The sequence below is a fragment of the Rhipicephalus microplus genome, chromosome 7 (assembly GCF_043290135.1).
Source record: "Rhipicephalus microplus isolate Deutch F79 chromosome 7, USDA_Rmic, whole genome shotgun sequence".
In the NCBI taxonomy this organism is placed as follows: Eukaryota; Metazoa; Arthropoda; class Arachnida; order Ixodida; family Ixodidae; genus Rhipicephalus; species Rhipicephalus microplus.
In genome coordinates, this window is record NC_134706.1 from 145,227,961 (window position 1) to 145,248,807 (window position 20,847).

Genomic DNA, 20,847 nt, shown 5'->3' on the forward strand with positions numbered 1-20,847 from the left:
CGTACCGTAATAATGAATTTTTTTCTTTCAGAAAACATTATTATGAACTCACAGGCAACTAACACAAAAAATCAGTAGGGGATATATTAGTAGTACTAATGTTTCAAAGCTGAAAGGACGAAAAGATAACATGCCGTTGGAAGGGACCAAATTAAATCACACACCAAGTGTCCAATTATTGGAGTGTGCAAAGGAAAAATTCCCTGCATCGACTTAGCACAGATACAAGTCTGCGCAGTATTATTTCATTTCTTTATGCGGGAATTCACCAAAAAACGCAAAAACAAATAATTCAGGTTTCCAACTAATTACACAGAATGTATGGATTCGATCCTTTTGAAAGCAGTTTTAGCGTGCTCGATTGTTTCATCTATTTGCTACTTTTTGTCTAAATGCCCCTGGCAAACTGTAGTCGCAGAGGATCTATTTTTCTGCCTTATCAAGCAGCTGCTGATCCTTGAACGAAAAGTGCAGCTGGTGCTCGTTTGAAATGTGCAACACAGTGATTTTTTATAAGCACTAGTTTATGCAGAGCTTAAAGCGCACATGTCGCGTCCGCTTTACTAAAGAAGCTCTATCGAGAGGAGGCCTCCATACGTTTTGGTGCAGTTGTTCAGACAGCTTTAACATGATTCTGTGTGTCCTTGCCTTCGTAACACTGCTCTCTCAAAGTTCTGCAGCACAGTTTGGTAAATATGATTTTTTTAATGATCTCTTATTGATCTTCACATCTCATTTATTGCATTTCATTTAGTACAAAATCTGACGTCACGCGTCTGACACTCAAGGAAGCGCACCGTCAAATTATCAAAGATTATTGTTTTACGTCCTGCACATGCTGTGTAGGAGACAAATATTTGTTACTAGAGTAGACTAAAAACTTGGCCATCTTGTCCTTTTTCACAGTGACACTTTAACTGCCACATTGATTGGTCTGGCTGTGTTTTAAGTATTTGAATGCCCATCATCTAATTTTGCTGCCTTTTGTAATAGCTTTGTCCCGAGTAAATGTGTTACTGCCTAATACAGTAGTTAAGTGGCAGTATGTGTCTGTGCATGTCTACACACAATATAATTTTAATGCAGTAAAATGAGCGGCAGTTTCTGCGTCCACCATTATTAGAGTGCGCGTAATTCTCTTAGTCTCACCAAAACGCTCATTGAACTGCCGCATTGATTGGTCCGGCTGTGTTTTAAGTATTTGAATGCCCATCAGCTAATTTTTCTGCCTTTTGTAGTAGCCTTGTTCAAAGGTGTTACGTACGAAAATTCAGAGCACGCAATTTTTTCGGTCATTACACTGTGGTGCACAGGCACGCACAGCGTTGGCGAATGTGCGTTAAGTGTAACGCCGTTACTGGTAATGCGTTACTTTTTTGGTATCTTAGTAACGTTCTCACTAACGTTTTGGAAATGTACCAGGTAACATACTAAATCAAAGTTTTTCGCTAACATATGGTGTCACTTTACTTTTTACGTTCTTATGTTTTAGTATTTCCCGGAGCGCCCACCGCAGTAGTCTAGTGGCTAAGGCATTTGGCTGCGGACCCACAGGTCACGGGATCCAATCCCGGCTGCGGCGGCTGCATTTCCGATGGAGGCGGAAATGTTGTAGGCCCGTGTGCTCAGATTTGGGTGCATGTTGAAGAACCCCAGGTGGTCGAAATTTCCGGAGGCCTCCACTACGGCGCCTCTCATAATCATATGGAGGTTTTGGGACGTTAAACACAACATATATATCAATGTATTTCCCGGAGCTCGCACGACCAAGATCTCATGACGCAGCGTCGGACAGTTGCTGGCCTATCAGACATGGTCGACTTTTGCGTGGGTGGAAACGATTTTGTTTGTGAAAATCGTGAGTTCCGGGCTCCCAAGACACACCGACTCCCTGGGAAAAGTGACGGGAAGTCTCTGCACAAAGCTTGAAGACAGCCGCAAAATCCGCCAAGAGAAACTGCACAGATATTGTTTTCGTGGAAGTGTATTGTAGGCGGTGGATATCTGGCACCTGGCCTTTGTGTGCCCCGAAGACAGGCTGCCCGACGGGAAAGCGCACGAGCCGGTTCACTCCGTACCTCGTGATCATTGTGACACTTCGTTCGTGGGAGAGGGTTGGGAGGGAGAGGAAATCACTTTCCTAAGAGACTGCGTCAACATAAAAAAATCACACTATATTGAGTGAGTGGATGATCATGACAGTGAAAGCGTTCGTCTGTGCGTCCATGCTTCTGTCCGTCCATCCGTGCGTCCGTCTGTCCGTTATTTCTTGCTTCTTTCCGTGTGTCCACCCGTCCATCAATGCGTCCGTCCATGCATCCATCCGTCCGTCCGTCTGTCCATCCATCCGTCCATCTACATATCTGTCTGTCTGTACATCCATCTGTCCATCCGTCTGTCTGTCTTTTCTATCTGTCTTTCCGTCCATCTGTCTGTCTGTCACTCACAGTTACACTAGCGCCACCTGCTAAGTGAGTCATACAACTAGGTCGTTACGCACCAGTCGAAGACATGCATGTTCGCGGCAGTTGCAGTCGTTGATCGCACACTCCAGCCCATCACAACTCTCCGCCTACCTCCTGCATCCAACCCGCATTCCTCGGAAGGAGCGGCGTCCGCACCAGCCCTCACTTGCACTGATGCCCGGTACGTCCATCCCGACTCAAAAGCCGCAATTTTAAGTTTTGCGCGAATTCGAGTCTTTGATACCGCTTTCGGCATACTCAGCTCACCCCGAAAAACCCGGCCCGTCATGTGGAGCAGATTTGGGTGCCTGCGCACTCTGGAAATCCCGGAAGCGAAGCTGCCAATGACCACGCCTGCGGTCTTATCAACTGGGCGGTGGCAGAATCCGGGCTCTTCCAGGGAGGGCATGCATTTCTGCAGTGAGATGACTGAAACATAGCACGCGGAATGCCAGCTATACCCTCCACCCCACCGATGTCTGGACAATTTTCATCAGATATTATGGTGCTGCCTCCGGACCCGCGCACTTTTCTCCCCCAATTTGTTTCCACGCATCTAACCTGGAGCATACTCCCCGTCCTGTGGTCCTTGCACTCACCCCCGCGCTTCCCTTACCGACATCCTCCTCGAATGCCCGGCGGACCCTCCCCTGCGGAGCTCACAGCCACTGACAACATGGGAGGATTCGGAGACCAGGCTGCGCTCGATGGACCCGGCAAAGTGAAAGACCACCACTGACCGGGCCGCCCACGTCATGCAACTACATGAACTCATGAGTGCATAGCGAAATGGGGGTCGTGCAGGGACCCATTGACATACGCGCCCAAATCCCTTTGTCTTATAAAGTTATTACCACCACCCCATGGACAAACCCACGGCCTGAGCAGCTTCACTCCTAAAAGGGCTTCCGCAAATTCTTGTGAAAAAGGAGCAGACGCGCTAGGCACAGAAGGGTGAACTACCATCGCATAAAATTTGACAAATCCCGCGTCTCTGAATTGAACAAGACTTAGGAGCTTTTTGTAGAATTCAGGCTCAACTAGGCGAAGACCGCTGCAAATTTCAACAGACCGACGGCCGTGCGGACGACCGAGAGCCTGCCTTAGCAGAATTCGGCGCATCGTTGAAAATACGCGTACCACCATGGCAGGAAAAAAGCCTCGAAAAAAAAAAACAGTGAACGCGACTAGAATTCGAAACTTCGAACTTTATTATTGCAACGCAAAAACAATAAAAAGATTCCACTTGGTCTATTATTCGGCGTGCCTGATTCAACTAAAGAACATTATAGCCCCTGTCTCGCGAATACTATGGCTAACCACGGTTACCGATAGTTACAAGGCATATATTACAGCTATTAGTCTTCTAACTGTGACATCCGCAAACGGGCGGTCCTATGAGAGGTCGACCCGGATATGAAAATGAATATTCAAAATTTGACTGAGCGTTTTGTATTTTATGCACATACCGAAGGGTACCTCTAAAAGAACTAACTTTTCATAGTACTCTATTTAGGAGGCAAAAAATAACCAACATATTGAACAAAAAGGGAGAAATTTTTATGCCCATCGAAAAATTGCGACGATTCCACACATGCATATTTTCATTGCAAGGAAAACTTTTTAAGTATAACTCGTTTATCTTAAACTCGGTGATTGAAGAAAATTACTTTGAAAAGTATATAAACATGTAACATTTCATTTAGTATTTATAAATAAAACAATCTCTCCAACCGCGCGGGTGGAGTTGGCTTCAGAATTTATTTTAGACATATTATTTTTCCCTCAGCCAGGCGGATCTCTGTCGAATATCTTCACCAATATATTTTCTACATAATTGCTGCTACCACATTGATAAGCGACCTGACAACTTTGTTCTCAACATGAATTTGTGTTTTATTCTCTGTGAACAGCAGCTACGTATCTGTTTGTAAACCTCGAGGGAGCGAAGCTGATCTTGAACACATTGACATTAACTTTCCCAAAGTTTTGCAATAAATATAGAGAATAAAATGACAAAAAATGTTCATGTTCAGATATTTGTTTTTCCTGTGACTAGATTGTTAAAGCATTTCTTCACTACAGCATATTTACGCATTTATTCCGCAAGTTAAGCAACTGATATAAAACTGGTTGAATTTTTCATGTACAGTTCTTTATTTTGCGTTGTTCTGGTTTTATTCCTTGTTGTTGATAATTTTCATGTCTCATTTTGTCAGTAGTATTACCATAATGTAAAAGAATGATTGTATTGTTACTGTTAATTAAGCTCATTAGTCATTGCTCCCAAATTCGCACCTTATGCTGTACTTTCTTCTGCAAATAACCCATTTGTGCCGCCAAAGGAGGTCCCCTCATCAGTTTCTCTGAAACTTTATTACCTCCTCCTGTACTATTCCAACCATGTAACCAAATGTGAAATGTGTAATAAACTTAAAAGTACAAGCCCGCCATGAAAATAGTTATTTATCGCGTATCGTGTAGTCTGCGCATGTGCGTGGTTTTCGGTGGCCAAAACGTGACAACAGGTGCGGACCAAGGAATATCTGGTGTCACGAATGTACAAATGTTTGTGGCACCACCCGCATCCTCTCACCAAACAATAAGGCGCCAATGCAGGCCTCAATGACTCCCTACTGGCGCGTGGTGGGTAGTCTTGGAGGCCGATTTCCACCAGCTTTGATTTAGATGATCTCGATTGTAGGTCCTGTTTGGACGAGTAAAGGCCGGTCAATATATTTCTTGAGTTCGTTGGTGCTTCCTTTGCGGATAGAAAGTATGACTGGATCCCATATCTTGTATAATGTCACGTTGACAAAAATGGCTTTACCGTGTGCTGCAGAGTCCGTAGTCATCGTATGTATTTCTCGAGTCTTCTTTTTATAACATCAATGTGGTCCGGCACATCTAAATTTACATAGAGAATTCTAGTCGATTAATCATTTGGCGTATGATCCTTGTTTGGGCTTGAAGTTTTATGTGAAGCGTAACTTTCAAGTTTAAAAAAAATTAATTATGCTCCCTTTTTCTAGACACCGCATGGTGGTAACGGGTTTCTTTTTTGTTAGAGTATATAATATAATATTTACTAACATTTTTGGTAGCTGGAAACACTGGAAACGCAGAGTTTCATGCCTCATGGAGCGTGTTAAATAGAACAAACGTGAGCCACTTTTATAGGAAGCTCCAGATACAGGCACGTTTGCATGAAAAACGCTAAGCTGTTTTCAATATTCAGAGTCCTGTTATTAGAGACTTCATTGGATCTGTATAAAAGTACTGAATACGTAAAATAACAAGAGCTACTTTATTTCAAGTGAAACCATCACCTTCGGAAAATCTGATGATTATTGTCCTACCCTGAAAAAAATGCAGTCGACCATTACTGGAAAATATAATCGAATGCAAAATTTATCTAGGCAACACAAACAATGAAGTTTGTGTTGGGTCCGCGTCGGTTCACGCAAACAGGAGCAGACAAGTTTTCGAGGAGCCACAGGCATTTATTGCCAGATGTTTATCGTCGCGTGGCCCGGTCCTGTAAGCGCCAGATAAGATGCAGTGCATGTGTTTTTTTCGTTTCGTGTCGATTGCATTATCGACTCAATCAAATGCGGTGCTTTGCTCGACAGCACATCCCTTTCCTTTAATATTCACTACTCTATCAAGCTAAACTGCAGCTTGATATCTCTGAGGTGATCCACGGTTTCTCAACAAGTAGCGTGTTGCACCCACCGTCAGAATGTCTTTCGAAACGTCAGGATCATTTGTGGTAGGAGTGGAGGATGGAAATGGTTCGACGTTCGGCGGCACCACCAGGAACTCTGATCCCTCCTGGTCTAATGTTTCGTGGTCTGGATCTGCAAGGCGCCCGAGCAGCTGGTCCTTGTGACGACGCCAGGTGAAAGTGCCCCGGCGATTGGTGACACGAACGCTGAAAGACAGAGCCTGACTACCCCACCACAACACCAGGGACCTACATGGGTCTGCCATGACGATTGCGAGCTATTACTTGGTCACCGACTGCTATGTCACGATCACGGCGTGCACGAACCACGGTTTCATTGAACTGAATTTACGCAACCCTTACTCCCACCTCTTGCTTGACAATATCGAGTCGACTTCGCAGCCGACGGTGTAAAAACAAGTTTTCCGATGACTCCTTAGATTTCGCATGGGGCGTGTTGCGATAAGCAAGCAAAAAAACTTCGGCCGTCTATGATGTAACGTGCCCTTTGCAGAAGGTTTACGAAAATCATTTTCAAGGGTGTGAAAAAAAACAATCTGCAAGCCTATTCGAGCTGGGATGATACGGTGCTGTAAATACGTGACGTCAGCCCAGTTCTTTCAAAAAAAAAAAAGCTCGAACTCTTCCGAGATAAACTGCGGGCCGTTATCAGTGACAATGGCTTCTGGAAAACCAAACCACGGAAATAGTTTTCCCTATCTGTCAACTGTAACGTGCGCCATAGTCGAGCGCTTAGCAAATACTTTCGGCCACTTGGAGTGCGTGTCCGCGACAAGAAACATAGCATGCATAAAGGGGCTAGCAAAAGCTACATGTACGTGCTGTCACGGCACTTTTGGCCAAGACCAAGGATGAAGGGGCGCTTTCCACGGTTCGCCATGTTCTTCTTGACAACTTACGAAAGCCTTGACACGATGCTCGAGGTCCACCTCGATGGATGGCCACCACAACTAGCTCCATGCCAGTTACTTCCTGCGCACGATGCCTAGGTGCCCTTCGTGGAGTTTGTCCAGCAACAAGCTGCGCAACTTGGCTGGCACGATCCCTCGCATCCCGAACATGATGCAGCTTGGGTGAACTGCGAGCTCGTTCCTTCTGTCAAACAAACGCTTCAAATATTTTTTAGTCACAGACGATGGCCACCCCACAAGTACAAGGTCCATCACTTTACAAAGCAAGGGGTCCCGAGCTGCTGTTTGCGCAATGTTGTCGCTCGACACTGGCATCTATTTAAACCGCAATGAATACAAGGTATTATCACATTCATGTGTTTCATCTTCCAAAACTAATAGCGGAAAGTTTAAAAAGAAATCAGCTTCAGCGTTCTCGCTTGACCATCAGAATATAAGGGAATACCAACAAGCTGATAGTGTGACTGCCCAGCGCTGTAAACATGCCGCCTCGATGGTCGGAATGCCGGTTGTTGGGCTCAAAATTGGCCGAAGTGGTTTATGGTTGGTCACTAACGTGAACGAATGACAAATGTAGAAATAAAACTTCATATCACCAAATAAGGCAAGAGCCTTTTTCTCAAGCTGGCTGTATTTTTTACGGCATCGGTCAACGTCCCTGGTGCGAAAGCGATTAGCTTCATGCTGCCATCATCCAAAACACACACAAAAAAACCCACGCCGATGCGTTGCATGATAGCTGCGGCGGTTCGCACGAGTCGCTGTGCGCAAAAATGGGCGGAGAAGCTAGCAAGCCCTTAATCTTGGTGAACGCTTCCCAGCAGCGCTTATCCCAGCACCACGGAGTGTTCTTGCGTAGCAACATAAAAAATGGTTGCGTGACCGTTGCTAGGTTAGAAAGAAACTTGGCGTAGAAATCGACGACTCCCAGGAACGACTACAGCTGCTGCATGTCCTTAGCTGCTCGCGTCTTTAGCTGCTCGCGAGTGGGTCAAGCTTCTCCGTCGTTGGCGAGATGCCTTGTGGGGTAATCCTGTGACCAAGGTAGCGAAGCTCCTGCTGTAATAACAAACATTTTTTACGTGGACGCCTCTTTTAAGAAGTCGCCTTAACACAGTTCTAGGTTCATGAAGTGTTCTTCGCTATCTTCACCAGTTACAAGGATGTCGTCTAGGTAACAGAGCGACCCCCCCCCCCCCCCCCAATAAGCACTTCAGCATGGTGTCTAATTGGAAAATTCCAGGTGCGGATGAAATTCCAAACGCGAGTCGATGAACAGCAAAAAATCATGTTTGCGTATTTTACATGAGTTATTGCTTCGACGACTCTGACATAACCACTATTTGATAGGCCCGATTGAGATCAATCTGAGAAATGCTGACCTCCCAACAAAGCTGCGAGCAAGTCTTCCACCTTTGGCAATTGGAAGTGGTCGACATGAAGTCACGGGTTAGCAGTCGCCTTGTAGGCGCTGCAAATTCTCATGCTACAATCTTACTTAATTACCGGTACAGATGGCGTAGCGTATTCCTACGTCCTAACCAGCGATATGATCCTCAGTTCCCCCATTTCAGCCAACTCACCATCAAAAACTTATTACAAAGCAAAAGAAACATTCCTGGCTTTTAGAAATCTCAGTTCCATATTAGGTTTAAGAAAAAGTTCAGCGCACTTTTTTGCTATCATGCCTAACTCGTCTTTGAAAAAGGGGTTGGTGATTCGATAACAATGCGTCATGACTGTTTCACGCTGATATGGGTTGTGTCTGACATTGAAATCTTCAGCTTCCAAATTTTCGTCCAGCCCAGCTGGATGGCGTGTAGCCACTTTCGGCCTAGTAGAGGTGGTCCCTTGTGGTCCACGACATAGAGCGGAAAACGCGCCAAATGTTCGCCGTGCGTTGACCGAGGACACCCCTAGGGTCGTACCATGCAGTGCTCCTGTGCAGGTATGGTTTTACTGTAGTAAGCTCCAGTACGGCCGAAGGAAAGAGCTGCGATAACTGAGTCGTTGACATGACGGAAACAACCGCTCCCGTGTCTAGGTCCATGTTCAAGACGCCTTCAATGATAATCTGTATGGTGACTGGGTCGAGCTTAGTCGTCGACATTCCGTTTAGACTAACGGTCAAAGCTTTCCGCGACACGACCGTCAGCATCCTATTATTTTTCCTTGGCTTCTTAAACAAACTTTTACGACCACTTCAGCTTGCTTTCGGGATATGTCTTGTTTTGTCGCAGTTGAAACAGGTAGCGTCTACATGTGGGCACGCTTCACTCTTTTGTTTTGACAAAGCACAACGAAAACAGCATCTACTTGTTTTCTAGGACTCGGCATGCCCCTCGTGCAAATTTCCGACTGAGAAGTCGCCGCCGCGCGCTTAGGCAGCACTATTTTTAGCTGCTCTCAAGACCAGTGCCCGCTCCACCGCTTTCTGGAACGTTAGCTTACTATCTCCCGTGAAAAGCACTCGCTCAATGTCTACTCGTGGCAGGCCACACGAAGTGGTCTCGAAGAGACTCGTCCAGTGCAATTGCAAACTCGCTCGTTGGCGACAGCTTACGAAACTCGGCGACATACTCAAATAAGGATTCGCCTTCATTTTGACATCTCCGGTGAAACTTGTACCACTCTTTATTAACGGACGGCTTCGGGGGCAGGTGGTCGCTCAAAACTTTCTCGAGTACTTCGAAACTTTGCTGAATGCAGTTATAGAGCTTTTAATGACTTCAACAGCCCGTACGTCTTGGGACCGATGATACTCAAGAACTCGTGCACCTTGTTGCTGTCGGGCACACGGTTGACCGCCAGGAACGATGTAAGGCGCTCATAGTTTGAAGCCCAGTCATTGGCGGGCTCATCGAAATGTTCCAGCTACCCCTGTATACCGGCAAAATGCGTCCCCGCTCCCTCGGCCGTAGTCATGGCGAAACTCACTCGCTTTGCACACTGTAAGAAGACGGCCTTCGTCACCGAACAAAATTTGACACTTTCTTTCCGAACTTAAGAACGACTGCTTCGAAATCGTATCCTCGTCGCCAGTTGTGTCAGTGTCGGTTTATGCAAAAAAGGAGCGCACAAGTTCCCGAGGAGCGGGAGACGTTTACTGTCACATGTTTATCGTTGCTTGGCTCGGTCTCGATAAGCGCCGGGCAAGATGCAGCGCATGCCTTTTATTCGTTTCGTGCGCCTGTGCATTATCGACTCCAGCAGATGCGGTGCTTGGCTGGACACCACAGTTTGTATTAGCGTTTCGATGCGACTTCACAGCAAAGATTTTCAAGATATTTTAGCAAAGCTTTCTTTATGGTCGTTTCTATGTTTGGTTGACTAGAGCTGAAGTTATGGTGTTCTACCATATATGTTAAAAATAATGATATTCGGCTTGTGTGCCTGGTGGGGGTGTCGAATCTCCCAAGCAAACCGATGCTGTCAGAAAAAGCCTCAGTGATTGTTTTGCTACAATAAAACACAATCGCCGGCATGCTTCCTCTTCCGCGAAACAGCGATGCCTATAGATTGAAGCTTTATCTAAGAAAAGGTGAACAGTTGCGACTTTTGCCACCAAGTAGAGCATTGTGATTGCGCCAAAAGCGAGTGTATTTGCCACTGAACTATCGAGCCGCTAAGATTGAAGACGCCAACATTCCAGGAGATAGGAGAGCCCAAAGGCACCGGGATTACTATAACACGCCGCGCTAGGCGCACCTCTGGAGGCTGCTGAGAAAATAAAGCCTAATGAGACTGCTAATTCACGTGTATTCTAACACATCTTCTTAGGTAATTGCCTGCTTCTTTGCTTGACCCTTTATACTTCGCTCGGAACTGACAGCGGGGAATCGTGTCAGAATGGCCGAGTGGTCTAAGGCGCTAGACTCAAGGAGACAGCGGGGAATGGGCCATTAATCCGGTATTTATTAAAAGTGCAAATATTTTGGGGTGAAACAGAGCAGACAACGGAACACAGAACATAAAGGACAGAACGCTGTCTCTGAAGTTATTTTCTATGGAAAGACACATAAATAAAGAATGAAAAATTACTTGATGGACAGCACTGTTTACTGTACATTCTTTGTCCCGTCGTCTGCGCTGTTTCACCAGAAAGTTTAATCAACCAGGAAGTCCCCCTATGAACACTTGTGGATATTGGAGAATTTTTTAGACGTGAAGCATCTCTTGTTCTGGCCTATGTGTCGCGGCATCGGCATGAACACTCACAATAGTTAAGCGCAGCTTTCTTCCTCTCCTACACACACACACTCTCTCTCTTTTGCCTCGCAACGCCGATGAAGGCTGCGTCTGCTATAACGACTTCTTGATTGAAAAAAAAAAATGGCAGCATATCCACGGAGTGAATGATGGATAGTGGGACGAAGCATCCGTCCGTCCATTCGTTCTTGCTTCCGTCCATTCATGCGTGCATCTGTGTGGCCGCCCGTGCGTCCATTCGCCCGTCTGTGCGTGCGTCTGTTCGTGCGTCCGCATATTCATCTGTGCGTCTATCCCTATTTTCGTCCATGCATCCGCTCCTGCATCCGTCCATGCGTCCGTCCGTCCGTGCAGCCATTCGTGCGTCCATCCCTGCATCTGTCTGTGTGTCCGTTCGTCCATCTATTCAACACTCCAAGTACTACCATATCCCATCTTTTCATCATATATTCCTCTTATAGAAGCACCACCATCTAGCGGAGATTCCAAGGACTGAACGAGAGGAGACACACGCACACTTTTTTACGGTTTGCACTTCGTGTCTACTTCCCACCTTTAACCACCTCGAGTTCATGGTATATACTAGTTCACTGTATTCATGGCACTGCGGCCCAACGCTCGCTAAACCTTTCTTAAACCTAGGATGTTACGCCCAGTGAGTATAACGTAGCAACCCTGTCTTGTCTTCTGTGCGTTGTTGAACGAAAAAAATTTGTAGCGTACGCGTTAACTAAAAGCCGAATTCTCCTGTCTCTCATTCCGCCTTAGCAGCCATTACATGTACATTGAGCACTATCTTCTATTGTTCAACAACGCACAGAAGAAATTCCTCACCAGCACCACCTTGAAGGTCAAAATGTTATGCTTGTTACAGACTACTACAATGGCTACGAGGGATGAACGGGTGCCGCTATAAGAAGCTTCGCCCCTAAAAAAAAACGCAGGCGTGTACGGAAGGCACAGCGCGGTCATAGCGAAAGCTAGAAATAAGAGCGGCCTGTCAGAGCCTTTTCTAAACACTCATTGCGTAACTGCTGCAAGCACAGTTGCCTGATACTCCCTCCAACTCTAATATTAAACATTTAAGGGTAGTTGGCCATCATTCACTATGATATTTTTTGCATTCTTCTAAAAATCGTGGTATCCGCTAAACAGTTGCGAAGAATTTTGTGCCAATTGTTCATGCAGTGGCTGAAGACGATGAAGAATTATGGCTGCATGAAAAGGGTATGTGCCGCCGTTAATGGCTGAACAAAAACAAGCCTTAGTAATGGGTTGGAGCATTGAATGGCCCACTCGTTGCGCCAATTGCATTGTGCGATGACTGCTTGTTCTTTCACTGAATTAGAACGTTGTCGTATTAACGCGATTGCTTTCCCGACACCAAGCTTGCCTAAGGCTTGCAAGTTTGCCAACAAGTCCCAGGCACCGGCGCCGATCAGTGGTTGAATACTCGATTGGCACCCAGCGGACTCACGTTTGAGCCCCACGGTAACATTGGTACTAGTTTTTTTTTTTCAAATTGCCCGCTATGTGGTTAGGGACACCGGCGGAGGCGGTGGCGGACAACTACGGCGCTGTGCGAGATCCGAGTTGTGATCTCAAAGCAGCTTTTGCTGTAAAACCAACTGCTCGCGCCGCATATTCGTTCACAGGCCCCCGTAAACATAGGCTCTGGATCTTGACTCGGTGTCCAATCAGAGTCTTCTGTGTCACATTGCCCATTACGAGCAATTAGCATGCTCTAGTGAAAAAAAAAAAACGATCCATCACTACCTTCCTTTCGCCTTCCCAGGCTTCTTTCCTTCACAACGCTGCGATTAGCGCCAGCGTCAACGTCGCCACCAGTGCAGGCGATTGCGCCCACTGCACCGCTTCTACACACGGTTTTTTCTAGCAAGAGATGGCGTAATTTTTTGGAGGGGGGATGGTGTCTGGGCCGTATTGTTTTGTCTGACATATTGTAACGGAAGCGCCGTGATGGTGCTTCCGCCGCGGGGTAGTGATGTTACGGTGCAGCATCTACATAAGCAAGCGTGGCACTTCATGAAGATGACGAAGATGCTTGTGCGTTAAGCGCTTGCGCGAGAGGCAACTCCGCCACCTTGTTTGACTGCCGATACGGTGTTGACGCTACACTATACACCTATATCTCGCCATGTCACAATACAATAAACATCAATTGGCACGGGAATGAACCTAGAAATTTTTCTTGTGCAACCAAACATGCCACGAACTAGTGAAGAAAAAGAAAATGCGGGTAAGCTGTGCGATGTATAGTTTTCTAACTGTTCCATAGGAAGTTCTAACACCATATGCCTCTCCTTTTTCCCCACAAAATACACCAGGCCGCACACGTAACTTATCAACCATTGTTAAAGGGACTAAAATAGAGCTGTTGTACGTCGAGAAAGGTTCAGACGTAGCTTGGCGAAATGTGCTTCAAGAGGCAGGTCTGGCTACCAGCGAGCGGCGTGCGTGATCTAGTACAACATCCACAGATCATCATCGTCTTCTTCAATAACAGCAGAACGTCCGATATTCAGATTCCTTACAATTACTTCCCGCGAAATAAGGAGCCATCCTGGTGACCTATGGATAAGTAAACACAAGAGGGTCGTAGCAGGGCTCAAGTCTCGACACGTGAACAATTTCCTGGCCACGACGAGGTTGGTCAGAAGATGGTTCCAGCGGCTCGTTGAGGTAATTCACCGGTGACGTTTTTTGTAGTATACGATATGGGCCGTGATACTTGGGGACCAACTTGGTAGAAAGGCCAGGGTGCCACGAGCACGTCTCCGTGGTATAGGTGATTCACTGAGACACCGGAACCAAGGCCCCGTTGCTCGAGCGAGGGCAAAGGCGCTCGCGTTAGCTTCGGGGGGAGGCGGGTCGGTGTAGCTTGGCCACGCACTAGGACACCGTACCACCCTTCGGCTGAGCGTACGCAGAGGGGCAACAAAAGGTGAGCGTTCCCCTCGGGCGTGAGGCGCCGTCAGCGGATTCCGATGAGCCCTGAGCGACGGGAGTCGACGGCGGGAAAAATTGCGTGGCTCACAATCAGCTGTCCCGAAGAGCCTCTGACCCGCTCCTGATGCACGCGTGCAAAACATCTCAGGAGACTCGGCACGCGACGCCACAGTCAACATCAGCTACCGGGTGAGAGGGGTCAAACGTCATTCCCGCTCTTCCAGCGTGGCAGACAGCGGAGGAGAGGAGTCGTGTCGGGACGTGAGAACGGCAGAAAAGGTGGCAAATCCCGCGCAAAGGCAGCGGGCTAGCCTCAATTCCCATAAAAGTCATGTTAACCACAAAGATTTTATGATTTAAACTTAAGATATGAGTTTTAAATAAGCATGATCACTTTGATGATTGTGAACTTGAGAATGTTCAGTGGTATAACATTTTTGAAGCAAAAATACCTAAACCGTACCGCCGAGAATCGCAACTCTACCGCATTCGTCGACGCAGCGCAATACGGTAACTCCTCCTCTTTCGCACTCGCGGTAGTAGATGGCGACGGAGCCCTACGCTCAGCCGCCTCGGTTAGGCTATCAACAAGCGCCATAGCCGAACAAGTTGCTATAGCTTTAGCGATGACCGACCCCTCACTCACTAATGTCTTCACAGACTCTCGCGCCGCCATTCGGGCTTACGAAACCGGCAACATCGCTCCAGAAGCAGCCCGCATTTTACAAACACGGAAAAATACGGGCTCGCACTACCTCTCTTGGTTCCCTGCCCACATGGGCAAAGACGTTCACCCACAACAACCCAACCTCAACGAAATAGCTCATGATCGAGCACGAGAACTGACCCGCCGTGACGATCAATCAGCCACCGAAGAGCTGGGCCCAGACGTGCAGTTTAATGACCCACTACTCACCTTCCATGAAATTACCTCCCACTACCGACACAGCAGAAGCCGATACCCTTTACCCCATTCAAAACTAGAACGCGCGCAAGAAGTAGCCTTTAGAATGTTACAAACGAGATCGTACCCATCACGGGGCCGACTCAGCCATTATAACTCAGACATAAATTCACAGTGCCCAGATTGCACAGAAGTGTACTGTTCACTCGCGCACATGCTCTGGCAATGTCCCGCGTTACCTCAGGGACCTCTCACCAGTGAGTCCGACTGGGAGGAGGCACTCAGGAGCCCCAATCTCCGAAACCAACTTAAGGCAGTCCAGAGGGCCCAAGAACTGGCGGAACGCCACCACGTTCCCGCCCCGACTCGGGCGTCGCCTACGGTAGCGGCTGCTAGGATGTCCCACGTGGGCACCCTGGTGGCTTAAACTCCTCAGGACCATATATTAAAGTTCTTGACTGACTGAGCAAAAATACCTTTAGTCGGAAGAAAATACATCACGCAGATACTCATACACCGCACAATATTGTAGTCTGAAAATTTCCAGAGTAGAAAAATGGGGAGAAATTCCTGAAGGCGTATATGTGACATAACCTGCAGTTATGGTATTTACCTTCGACTATCTAGCGCAAACTTTTCCTCTTAATATGTAAGCCAAATGCGGTATTGAAACACGAAAAAACGTATTTTCGGAATAAATACCCTGAACAAAAAAAATTGAAGAAAACATGAACTTCACTTTCAAGAGCCGATGGCGATAGCATAATCTGTCAACGCACTCATCGCCTTCCGACTTACAAGCCTGCTTCGGTTCCTGGTGTATGCCAAAACCACTGCGCAAGAAAACTAATGACTGTGTCTGTAACATTTACATCTCAAAGTATGATTGAATGCCTACAAGAAGCACTGAATGGCCCAATAATATGCGAATGGCCCACTATGCCTATACGTATAGGGCAGCACGCGAACCTAGCAGCTGCTCATGGGGGCGCTGCTGATGATCAATGAATATATCTGCGCGCTTATATGACTTATATACGCTTATATATGTATTATATGACCTCGAAAACACTAACCCGCTGCTGAATTTAGATGTTTTGATGACTGGTGCAATTTCACCCTTCTGCCACGCACTGTATGACGCGATAAAGAGACTCCTATTACTTCAAGGCAGACATATAGTGTCTCTTTTCGAAGACGTGTAAGAAAATGTCATAGCTCTTTGTCAGAACATTCATTTGCCATGCAGCTGGCCCGGGTTTGATCCTTAGTCAGACCCGCGATTGTTTAATAATATTTATTTCATCTTTCTGGGATTTCCGGTCACGAAAAAATCAGGATTTTTTGCTCACAACGGACGACCCCAACGCCGATGCCGGAATATCTACGGAAAAAGCCCTTAAACGCTATGGCGCTAGAATACCCTGAACATATTTTGGAAAATTTCTAAGACTCTCTTGTGACCAAACCAATGTTTCCCGTTCAAATATTCTCAATATTTGAAGTTTTCAATGCAATAAGTCAGCTTTATTTTTTAATTCACTCGAGATGGTTGCTAAATTTATGGAGGTGTTACCCAGAAGTTATTATGGGCCAGCCATTTATTATGAACATGAAACGAGAATATATTTTTGTTCTTAAAAGCGCAGGCCGACATTAGTACGAAATAGCAATGACAGCAGTCCAGCCTCATAGAAATGTGATGGAAGAGGAACGGTGTAGGTTGATTTGATTGCGGATATATCTTCTTGACGGGCTATTTTCCAGCATTACAATCTACATATACCCACGCATTTTCTACTTGCTCGTTGGTTGCTTTGATGAGCTGTATCCAGCTGGTGTGGAAAGACATGTGCACGAATAGAATACAAAATCAAAAGAATCGTTATTCTTGAAGCTGTTTTATCTTCAAATAATCCACAGAAATGGCTGATAAATGCTCCAAAGTAAAGTGCATAAAGTAGGCAGAAAGTAATTAGGGTGCCAACCTCAGTTTTTTGTCAACAGACAGAGTTGAAATGTCGCCAATCAGGTGCAAATGATCCACCAAGGTCAATCCTGCCCAGCTGCGATATGTCACGTATGGTGGTATTATATACGAGCCATTCCGATTCTCTCTAAACGCATTCTGAAGTGAATACGTACTAACCAAAGAAAGTTACGTAGTATTGCGCCTACTAACATGTACCGGTATTCTTCTTTTCTGTTTTGTTTTTTGGTCCGCATGCAATAAAGGGCTGCTAAAGGCTCTGAGAGAATAGGTTCGAAATCGTTTTTCATGTACTGCCTCTTTCTGTTTCCTCTTATTTTACAGTACTCTTTGTTCTTGCACGCATTCTAGTCACACTGATCACTTGATGCTTAATATTGCTGATGTGTTCACTTGAACGCCCTGGGTAGGCTTATATTTTGTAAACGGCGTTATTTTACATCAGTTGGTGTCTGGTGTCTAGCCGGCCATAGTTGCGATTAGCGAGTGCATTACCTCTTGTTTCCTACTATATAGCTGCGTTTTGCTTTTCTAATCATTCAGCTTTCATTGTTAATTTTTATACGTGAAAATGACAGAAAAAAAAGGAAAAACTGAAACATTTTGCATTCCGTTATTTGCTTCCTTGTATTAGGCTACTGAAGCGTTAAGATTTTTCCGCATGTACTTTTTGAAGACATCTGACGTAGTGAGTCAATTTCCTGTCGGCTATAATGTCTCGAAGTTACATATCAAAAACACTTTTTAATTGGTGCTCGTGCTAGCACACAACTAGTTGATTTGAGACAGTGTGTTGATCGCTCTTGTAACGTGAAGCAACCTGGAAAAGGAAAGACTGGGAAAGCAAACCAATGTAAAAAAAAACAAGCGCTTGAAGTTAGACAATTGTGGTTGCGCAATTTTAATGTATTGAGTCGAAGTTTAGTCGTGCCAACCACTTCACAGAGTATTTTCTTTGTTCCTTTTTTTTGCAGCGTCAGAATGTGCAAACTTCAGCTTCCCCAACTTTTTAGGCATTGGAAGCGTAAGTTCGACTGCATCTTTTATTTCAAATTTTTGATTTTTCGAGAAGGAGTCTGGTTTCCGAGAATGCATGCACCCCAAGCTTTTACTTGGCTCTGTCAGAACAGACGAAGAGCAAATTACGAATTGACCGTCAATAACATCTAAGTAGTTTAAGTAGGACTTCAAGCATATAAGTTTATTGGCGTGTGCAATCAACTTGATATCCCTCAGTGGTTATAGCTGGGGCATTTGACGAAGAATAACAGCATAACAAGCGCTGGGCCACGCATCATTTATTTCCCTGGGTAACAGAATATTTATTGCCTGAAATACCTCATAATATACAAATTTCACCTGTATTTTCCAATAGGCTTGAAGCCTATTGGAAAATATTTATTGCCTGAAATACCTCATAATATACAAATTTCACCTGTATTTTCCAATAGGCTTGAAGCCTATTGGAAAATAAAGTAGTGCGAGACAGACATTTCATTTGTATATTCTTTATAAAAAAAGAGGCAGTGAACAAAATTAAGATAAGTTGGAATGGCAATGTTCAATACGCAAAATTTGTGGTTTTTCACGGCGCGAAAATGCGTATTTGTTTCGTCATTTATTGACATAAACACGCCCTTTAAATGCTGATTGAAGATCTATTCGGCAAGGAATAAACTAGAAAATGTATCCTTTGATAACGAGGGTTCTGATGAAATGGTGGGGAGGGCAGGTAGGGAAAGAGCATGATAATAGGCGCTAACATCCAACTGAGTGTATTATGAATATTATGATAATATAGGGTCATAAAAAAGCACATAGGTAGAAATTTCTTCATGAAAACATAGTTACGCAGTAGAAGGTAGCGATACAAAGCCAAAGAAAAACAAAAATATGGCATCCTCGCACTAATTATTATAAGCCCGAAGAAATGGTGGAGCTAGGTGGCCTTGCTCTGACTACCAGTTAAGCCTAGCTGAGTCTAGAGAAGGTTAAGTAGGCCTGCATACAGACACATGAGCATAGAGAACGGCATTGCAGCCTGGCAAAGGAAAGTAGAGCGTCTCTCCTTGTTTGTTTCTCTTCCTATCTACACTTCTTCATTTTCTTGTCTGTTTTTCGAGCTTTCTTTTTCTTACCATTGGATAAAGTGTTTCATTTGATCATCGAGTCTGCTGCCTTGGTCTACGTCATGACCTCGTGACAATATCATTGGTAGATATTTGTCGCATAAAGCAAAAGTTGTGATCAATATACTGAAGTAATTTACCCTTTCAGCATGTGTAACCTTATTGCACTGGTTTTATTTACCGCTGGTCAATTCAATTTTAACGCTCATTTCATTTATCAAAAATTCTAGCCACTGTTTCATTGATCTTCTGGTTTTTCTAGTGCCTGAACTCTTCTGGGGATTTGTGTACGTCTGGCTCGGTAAGTACTTGTTCGAGAAACTTCATTTTCTGCCAATTCCAAATATATTTGGCCCCAACGAGCTTGGTTTCTAACTGATATATGTTCAATAGAATTATAGAGATATTCAAGCACTCATGTTCCTTGAGCGCATGCACCCACAAAGGGAAAGAAAAGCAGAATATCTAGAGATGCTTGAAGGTGTTCATCATAGCTCTCTCTCGTTACTGGCTACTTAATTTTACAGTGCCCTCGAATCAATTCAGACTCCTTGTGACATCAGTTAAGGGTCACCAGTTTTTTTCTTTAAATAAGTGCTCCAAGCTCACATCCAGAATTTCCTGTGGCCTTTCAAGGGCCATCTATGAAATCTGTGGATAGCCGACCTTCGTTTTTCCCGAGTTATGCTTTGTCTAAACATTATATTTAGGTCTATCGCACAGGCAGCTTACATGAAATGACCACAACAATAAAGTGTATTATTCATAACTATTCTAGGAAATGAAATTCACGATAGACCTCTATGACAGTGAAGGTGTTCTATTGTTTGGTAGGTGATTTGTTTGTAGGAGTGCTAGGCACGTATTTTTCATGCATATGGGGTGCGTAAGAAAGTATGGTGAAAAATCCCAACTTGTCTCATCGTTGACCCTTAACCTAATTTGCGTATTAAACTCTTTTCTGTGGGTGCTTCTTGCAATCTTACACATTACAAAACTCATGTTGGAGCTGTCTGAATGAAGCGCATGAAAAACACGAATAGACAAAGAGGACTGAAAATTTTAGGGTTTGTTACGTTCATGGCTATTGGTGTATATTCAGGTTATCTGCTCTTCACAAGGGACGAAAACTGTTGCCTCGAAAAAGAAAATTGAACATGTAAGTTCACTGGCGAAAAAAATTTGCAGCGTAAACAACAATTCCATCCACTACAATCAGTTATTGGTTTCGCCGCTCTTTGTTACACTATAGTTGTGGACAACGTTTTTCGCAATGAAGAAACAACTTTTTTCGCAAAAGGCTACAGGTTCAAACTACGCGGGCGCCACCACTTAGGAATAAATTCCCATAATTTCGTCCATATTTTCTGCGTGAGAAGTGAAGAAAACAACATTGATTTATTTTCCTGCAGAACGCTCTTTAAAAGAGACACAATTTTTGTGCACCTCACAGTCCTAACTGTAAAAATGGCCTCCTCACTATCAGATGCGCGCTCGTCTCCCTCGAGCTTTTTCAACAAG

General features: G+C 45.1%; 1 protein-coding gene across 1 annotated transcript in view; it reads left to right on the forward strand.

Moving 5' to 3' along the window:
- Positions 1-436: 436 nt before the first annotated feature.
- Positions 437-20,847, forward strand: part of LOC119185303 (uncharacterized) — a 60,114-nt gene continuing 39,703 nt past the window's right edge. The window contains exons 1-3 of the mRNA XM_075868321.1: positions 437-689; positions 18,172-18,221; positions 19,589-19,627. Of these exons, the coding sequence (XP_075724436.1) occupies positions 527-689; positions 18,172-18,221; positions 19,589-19,627 (252 nt within the window). The 5' untranslated portion in view covers positions 437-526. The remainder of the gene's footprint in view (positions 690-18,171; positions 18,222-19,588; positions 19,628-20,847) is intronic.